The 8,470-nt window shown below is 41.0% G+C and overlaps 1 protein-coding gene across 1 annotated transcript; it reads right to left on the reverse strand.

Moving 5' to 3' along the window:
* Positions 1-4,461: 4,461 nt before the first annotated feature.
* On the reverse strand, positions 4,462-5,187 carry LOC147824603 (taste receptor type 2 member 1-like; the record flags this gene model as incomplete). The annotated part of the gene is made up of 2 exons (XM_087189203.1): positions 4,462-4,941; positions 5,048-5,187. Coding segments are annotated over 2 exons (620 nt in total), but the record flags the coding sequence as incomplete, so codon positions are not given.
* Between the last annotated feature and the right edge of the window lie 3,283 nt (positions 5,188-8,470).

An 8,470-nucleotide genomic window follows, 5' to 3' on the forward strand; every position in this document is an offset into this window, starting at 1 on the left:
GTCATTAACACCATTCAATCAGGCCGAAGATTTGCTCAATTGTTACTCCTTCCCCTTCTCTCTACCTCTAATAAGGCTCTTAACAACGCCCGAGGCAGCCAGGGATTCGGCTCATCTGATGTCTACTGGTCGGAGATGCTTTCAGCCCCAAAGCCTCTCATGACCTTGTGGTTGGATGGGAGACAATTTTCTGGATTGGTAGACACTGGTGCTGATATAACTATCATCAAGGAAAAAAATTGGCCTCAGGCGTGGCCATTAAAAGACACCCTCACCCATCTCAGGGGTATAGGTCAGAGTCAAAATCCTAAACAAAGTGCCAAAGATCTGACCTGGAGAGACCAAGATGGTAATCAGGACACCATTCAACCTTATATCATCTCAGGGTTACCCATTAATCTATGGGGGAGAGACCTATTATCACAAATGGAGATGATTATTTCTAGCCCTAATGAAATTGTCACTATGCAGATGTTTAAAAATGGGTACATTCCAGGCAAAGGGCTAGGTAAACACTCTACAGGTATTGTGCAGCCCATTGAGCCAGTCCTTTGTAGCTTCAGCTATTCAGGCCGTACATAAATCTTGGGCCCAAATGTATGTTATACACTATATAGATGTCACACATTACCTTAAATTTGAAAATCTTAAATATATACATGTCAACATTAATACATATAGTGGATTTGTATTTGCCACCCTACAATCCGGGGAGGCTACTAAACATGTAATTGCCCACCTTCTAGTTGCCTTCTCAGTACTTGGATGTCCACAACAAATTAAGACAGACAATGGTCCAGGCTATACCAGTTCTGGCTTCTCAAAGTTTTACAAACAATTAGAAATAACACACATAACGGAAATCCCATATAATCCACAGGGACAAGACATTATAAAAAGAGCCAACCTCATACTCAAAATTACATTAGATAAAATAAAAAGAGGGGAATGGTACCCTATCAAGGGGTCACCTAGAAACCTGATATCACATGCACTATTTATTCTTAACTTCTTAAATTTGGATGCCAAAGGATTATCTGCAGCCAACCATTTCTGGCAACCAGAGACGCAAAAACAATTTGCCTCTGTGATGTGGAGAGACACCCCTGGACCACTCATGACATGGGCCTGACCCCGTACTCGTCTGGGGCCGAGGGTCAGTGTGTGTTTACTCCAAGGAAATGAAGTCAGCCAGGTGGCTTCCAGAACGCTTAGTAAAACAAGTTGATAAGTGTGTTGATGATGCCGATGACCTAACATTGTCCAATTTCAACCAGTTAACAATGGCACCTACAATTATAATCTAATAATCATAAAGAGAATAATATAATTCAATTTGGCCAGTTATATTTGAGTGCACCCTAATTTTATACACTGTCTCATATGTTTGTCTATTGTCTGTTGTTTGTGTTCGTACAGTTGAGCTCAATATGTTCCTTCCTTTTCAAAGGATATTCGCCTATTGTTAAATTGACTTATAGATAAATATTATTAAATTAAAGACATGCTTTCCTTCCCAGGTTGCTAATTGATCAAAGTACCACTGAAATTTATTTTATGAAAGTGACGTGTATTGTCACCCACATACAACAATCAAATTGCAATTAACAGTTATAAAATAAAAAGATATATATTCTTAATTGTTTGTCAAAACGATTATAGATGGAAACTCCCTTTGATGAATATAGAAGTGGCCACCCAGAAAATGATTATTCTGGTCTTAATTCATTAAAGAGACCCCCTAGTAAATTTTATATTATATAATCTTATGGGAGACATATCACAATGAATATTATCTAAATATGTTATAAATTGATTGTATTGGTTGTCCTTGATATTTAAGCACTGAATATGTTGTTACAAAATGTTTATATTGGTTAAGTTCTGAATATGTTATTGTAGTATGTCCACATTGGTTATCTTCAAAGGCTTAATCAGGTTAGCCTAACTCTCTTATCTACAGCCCAGCCTTGTTCACATCACAGGATGAAATTTTGCTTACAGGTTAAAAAGATGACATCCCTGAATCTGTTGCATGGTCTGTTGCTGTTCCTGGCACCGACAACAAAAAGTGGATTTCAACCAGTTAACAAACAACAATTGCTCATTGCCCTGTATGGTAACCCCTGTGACTGTGCTGGGGGTTCTGGCAGGGCTGCACCCACAAGTTACACTCGTAGTACTGATTGCGGTGACAAGATTGCCTACTTAGTTTATGAGGCCGCGCTAGTGGAAGGATATAACCAAAAATGGGATTGTGTCCCTAAGCCTAAAGTCATACCAACAGTCAATGGCAAACCAGGGCCATGCCCTGCCAATTGTGCCAAGGCCACAGAGATACATTCTACCTGTTACACTGAAGCCCAACAATGTACACATTCTGATGGAGAAATATATCTAACTGCTGTTCTACAAAAAACTTACAGGGGCTCCGTCAGAGGTGACTGGGACTTTTCCAGCCCCACTGGATATCCTAAATTTGGCCAACCCTCCTGCAACGACAGTCCCAGCAAAGATGTCTGCTGGCCGCCACAGGCCCCAATTCATGTATCTGATGGTGGCAGGCCTTAAGATCAGCTCAGGGAAGAGCGAATACAAAACAACTGGAGACTATCATCCAAGAGATGTACCCCTCCCTAAATTATCATCCACTGGCCCTTCCCAAACCTCGAGGCCCAGACCCTGATGCCCAAACCCTGAGTGTCTGAGAGGCCACTTACCATTTGATCAATACATCTAACCCAGCCTTTGCTGCAGATTGTTGGCTATGCTTGACCCTTGGCACACCCCTGCCCCTCGCCTTGCCAGTTGTCGACCAAACTGACTATGCCAACAGTTCTAGTTACAATTACAGTTTTTCTCTGCCCTTCAGGGTCCAGCCAGTACAGTTCAATGCCTCAGTTTGTTATCTAAATTCGGGCCACAACAATAGCTTCGATATACGTGTTGGAGTCCAAAATTTCTCTCTCTGCTCAGTAGTGCTTAATGGCCCTGCCGCCATTTGCCCTGCCCTGGGTCACGTGCTCGTCTGTGGAGGGAGCTTGGCATTCACCTCCCTCCCCACTAATTGGACTGGGCTGTGCGTGGTGGTGACTGTCCTCCCGGACATCTCCCTTATTCCTGGAGATGAGCCAGTGCCCTTGCCCAGCTTTGACTATATCGCTGGGTGACATAAAAGGGCCGTCTCACTGGTCCCCTTGCTCATGGGGCTAGGCATGTCTGGCGCCCTTGCCACTGGCTCTGCTGGCGTCGGGGTGGCGTTTCACTCCTATGCCAAATTATCCAACCAGTTGATTAATGATGTTCGAGCTCTCTCCAACACTCTTACAGATATACAAGATCAGATCAATTCTCTGGCTGAGGTGGTCCTTCAAATTAGAAGGGGCCTGGACCTCCTCACGGCAAAACAAGGAGGGATTTGCATAGCCCTAAATGAACATTGTTGTTTCTATGCCAATAAATCTGAGATCATCAGGGGAAAAATTCGCAAACTTCAGGAAGATCTAAACAGACGACAACAAAAATTCTCCCAAAATCCCCTCTGGACTGGCCTCAATGGTTTCCTCCCTTATCTCCTCCCTTTGCTGGGACCCTTATTGGGTTTACTTCTGCTCATTTCCTTGGGGCCCATAATATACAACAAAATCATGGCCTTCCTTAGAGCCTGGGTAGAGACAATAAAAACAACACCCATACAGGTCTACTATCATAGATTGACAATGGCTGACCAGGACAAATGCCAGACCATTGATTAGGTCCTCTCCATGGCGAAGTGTTCTCGCCCCACCTGGTGAGTGGGCTGGCCAGCCAATGACGGGCAACTGAATAAGCGTGCCATGCAATGAGAGAGCCCTCGTGTGCCGCCTAAGACAGGTGCCAGAGCCTTGATTCTCTGGTTAACCGATGACGGGTAAGGTGCACGGTACAGACACGTATGTTGCTCTGACCCAAGACAGGCTCAGCCCCCGCAGGCTTGGCTCTCCTGACACCTTTCTAAAATTATAATTTTAAAGGGAGGACCTGTGGGGGGCCTTGTCCCCCCCCCCCGCTAGTACTATTGAGTGCCTTTTACAGGCATGTCTAAGCCTGCTGCAAGTCTACCTGGCAACAAGGAAGTAGCCCCAGTACCCTCCCCTTGCTCCCTCCCTCTAGCCCTACGGTATATATGCAGTAACAGCTTCCGCAATAAACAAGACTTGATCAGAAACCTGTCTTGTCTCCATCTCTCGTGTCCCCTGTCCTTTGTCATTCTCACTCCCCCTCTAGGGTCTCCGTTGACTTACCCGCGGGCCGGGACACCTCTGGAATGATCCAAGTTCTTCTTCTCACTGACCACACTGACCACAGAGCAGGAACACTTCCGCATTGTTTTTCAGGTTAGGGTTTCCTAAAATTAAGATGACAGAGTGTATACATGAGTAGGTGCCAGTCAACAATTTGCAGAACAGAACAAGGAAACTCTCACACTGAAAATCTTGAGAAAAAAAACAAAATGATCACCAAGTAGTGGGAGAAGTATAGGACTAGGAATGACAGGATGGACAGCATGGCCCTGAAGGGGGCACCCCTGCCTTGGTCCCTGGTGCCTGTAGCAATGGTTCTCATTTGCTGGGTATGTCTCCCCAGGGAAAATATCAAGAGCAGAACAGCAAAGAGGAAGATCATTATTGGCACTGTAAGATTCATAATAAAAAGTGAAAATGGTATCATGTCTATTACTTTTGTTCTAGCTGCATTTTTGGAGCTAAAGTGTTCCAAGAATTTTTTGTCTAAAATCCATGTATATTTTTCATAGATGCCAGCAATGACAGATAAATACAGTATAGACCCCAGGATCAGCCATGGCACCAACTTGGATATCCTCATCTTCAGCCAGAAGAACAGGGGGTGTGGGATGTTGGTGATCTTGGCACAGTTGAAAACTCCCAGCCATGTGGACAACCAAAGCCCACAATCATTTACAAACATGAAAAATTACAAAATTCTCTACAAGTATCGACTGTTTAATGAAGCAGTGAAGAACAAGATGTGTAAGGAAGATGAGCACCTGAAGACAAATCCTTGAGGTCCCTAGGCAAGAAATAAGCAGATCCAAAGGAGCCATTTGTCTCTGCTTGATTAAGTCCATGATGTTCACCACCACAATGAAGCCATTTGTGAAGACCCCAGTAAGAAATTGTGTCACTGCTATAAGTAAATGGATAACAAGGTGAGGCATTAGCATGTTGGGAAGAGGAGAATCAATTACTTCTTTAAATGATGTACAGATTTTTGGACAGTTTCAAATATTCACACTCTCTTTTTCTGCAACAAGAACAGGACCCCTTTGAGGAGCATGATTCCAATCGTGAAGGCAATGGAGTAGGAAGGTGGTATGCCTTTGTTTATATCACTGCTTTCCCAATTTAGGTCTGAGACATTCAAATAAGGAGGAGATACTCTAGCAATAATTTGCTTCTTGCTGAGGGCTTTTGCATTTTTGTGGTCTTCTTAGCTTTCAGAGTCTCCATAAGCAAATAGTGGAATTGGATACGTTCAGATGACTGCTGAACATCTCAGCTGGAGAACCTGGAATAGTTCCTTAACCTTCATCTTTACCATGATGTGGTAACCAGTTGTGTGATTTTACTTCATGTTATCAAGGTAGTCTTCCAAAATCACTACTTTTAGAAAAATATAATCACTTCTGCTATCATATCTCACCCCAGCAATGTGAGACTTCTATGTAGTATTTCCCTAATATGAAAAGGCTGAACAATTCAGTACCTCCTAAAATTTGAAGGAGTTATATAATAAAATATGCAAGTAAAACTCAAAGTATCACTAAATACAAAAGCAAGACAATAAGAGTTGCATGTGTGTGCAACACTGGATCCCAACAGCAGTGTGTGACTGAATGCAAGAATCACTCTGCACCTTTCATCTGTGGGATACTTTGTAACAGCAAGGAGTCACACATATGTGTCCACAGAAATGTGAGGGGCTCAGATCCACAGGGAGAGAGAAGAGCCACATAATCATTTTGAAAAGATGAAAGTAAGTGGAGACTAAGAGAATGATACAAAAAAATCAATGAATCAAAGAGTTCATTTTTTGAAAGAATAAATAAAATTGATAAACCTTTAGCCAACCTTATCAAAAAAAGGAAAGAAAAGGCTCAAATACATGCAACTAAGAATGAAAAAGGTGAAGCCACAACAAATCCAGCAGAAATCCAGATAATCATCAATACCTACTTTGAGAACCTGTACTCTAAGAAAATGGAAAACACAGAAGAAATGGACAGATTCCTAGATACATATGAATTGCCAAAACTAAATGAAGAAGATATAGAAATTCTAAACACCCCAATTACAATGAGTGAAATTGAAAATGTAATAAAAAACTTACCAACAAAGAAAAGCCCAGGTCCTGATGGTTTCACTACTGAATTCTACAAGACATTTAAAGAAGAACTATTGCCTTTACTCTTTAAACTCATCAAGGAAATTGAAAGGGAAGCAAGACTTCCAAATTCATTCCTGGAAGCAAGTGTTACTTTGATTCCAAAACCAGGGAAAGACCCAACCCAAAAAGAGAACTACAGGCCAATCTCCCTAATGAACATAGATGCAAAAATCCTCAACAAGATACTGGCAAACAGAATTCAGAGTGTCATCAAGAAGATCATACACCCTGACCAAGTTGGATTTAATCCAGGAATGCAAGGATGGTTCAACTTCTGTAAATCAATAAATGTAATACACTATATTAACAGAGTCAAGAACAAAAACCACATGATCATCTCAATAGATGCAGAAAACGCATTTGACAAAATCCAACACCCATTCATGATAAAAATGCTACAGAAAATTGGAATGGGGGGGTCTTTATCTCAACCTGATTAAGGCTATCTATGAAAAACCAACAGCCAACATTATACTAAATGGTCAAAGACTTAAAACTTTCACACTAAAATCACGAACAAGCCAAGGATGCCCACTATCACCACTCCTGTTCAATATTGTTCTGGAAACATTAGCCATAGCAATTAGACAAGAGAAAGAAATAAAAAGAATAAAGATAGGAAAGAAGTTAAACTGTTATTATTTGCTGATGATATGATACTTTAAATAGAAGACCCAAAAAACTCAGTCAAAAGTCTTCTAGACCTAATTGACAGATTCAGTAGAGTAGCTGGATACAAGGTGAACACTCAAAAAACAATAGCATTTTTATATGCAAATAGCAGACCCATTGAGAAATTTGGGAAATAATTCCTTTTACAATAGCATCTAAAAAAATGAAATATCTAGGAATCAACCTAACAAGCAAAAGACCTCTACACTGAAAACTACAGCACTCTGAAGAAGGAGATTGAAGAGGATATAAGAAAATGGAAAGATATCCCTTGTTCCTGGGTAGGAAGAATCAATATAGTGAAAATGGCCATACTTCCAAAACTACTATATAGATTCAATGCAATGCCAATTGAAATTCCAACAATATACTTCACAGAACTAGAGAAAACAATCCAAAAATTCATTTGGAAACAGAAAAAACCTAGAATAGCAAAAGCAATTCTAGGCAACAAACACATGGCTGGGGGCATCACAGTCCCCAACTTGAAACTATACTACAAAGCTACTGTGATAAAAACAGCATGGTACTGGCAAAGAAACAGACCCAAAGATCAGTGGAATAGATTAGAAGATGCAGAAACAGCTTCAGACATACTCAGTCACCTCATCTTTGACAAAGGAGCCAATTACCCTCATTGGAGGAAAGATAGCCTATTTAATAAATGGTGTTGGAAAAACTGGATTTCAACCTGTCAGAAATTAAAACTAGACCCATACCTATCACTGCACACTAAACTAAGTTTGAAGTGGATTAAAGATCTAAATATTAAGACAGAAACACTAAACTTGCTGGAAGATAAGTTAGGTAGAACTCTTGATGACATAGGCATAGGAAAAGACTTTATGAACAAATCTTCAGTAGCACGGGAGCTAGCACAAAGAATCAACAACTGGGATCTCATCATATTAAAAAGCTTCTGCACTGCAAGAGAAACTACCAACAGAGCTAAGAGACAACCTACAATGTGGGAAGAAATATTTAGCAGCTGTAGCTCAGACAAAGGTCTACTATCTAGAATATATAAAGAACTGAAAAAAATCAGACCTCCCAAATTCAAAGACCCAATTCAAAAATGGGCATCCAAAATGAACAGATATTTCTCAGACAAAGAAGTAAAAACAGCAAGTAAATATATGAAAAAATGTTCAACATCACTGGTCATTTGAGAGATGCAGATGAAAACAACACTGAGATTCCACCTCACCCCACAAAGAATGGCTGCTATCAAGAAATCAACCAATAACAAATGCTGGCAGGGGTGTGGAGAGAAAGGAACCCTTCTCCCATTTTTGGTGGGAGTGTAGACTGGTGCAACCACTGTGGAAATCAGTATGGCGATACCTCAAAG

This window comes from Heterocephalus glaber, unplaced genomic scaffold (genome assembly GCF_053883595.1).
Source record: "Heterocephalus glaber isolate CG9 unplaced genomic scaffold, H.glaber_assembly_v1.0 deba00001537, whole genome shotgun sequence".
Taxonomy (NCBI): Eukaryota; Metazoa; Chordata; class Mammalia; order Rodentia; family Bathyergidae; genus Heterocephalus; species Heterocephalus glaber.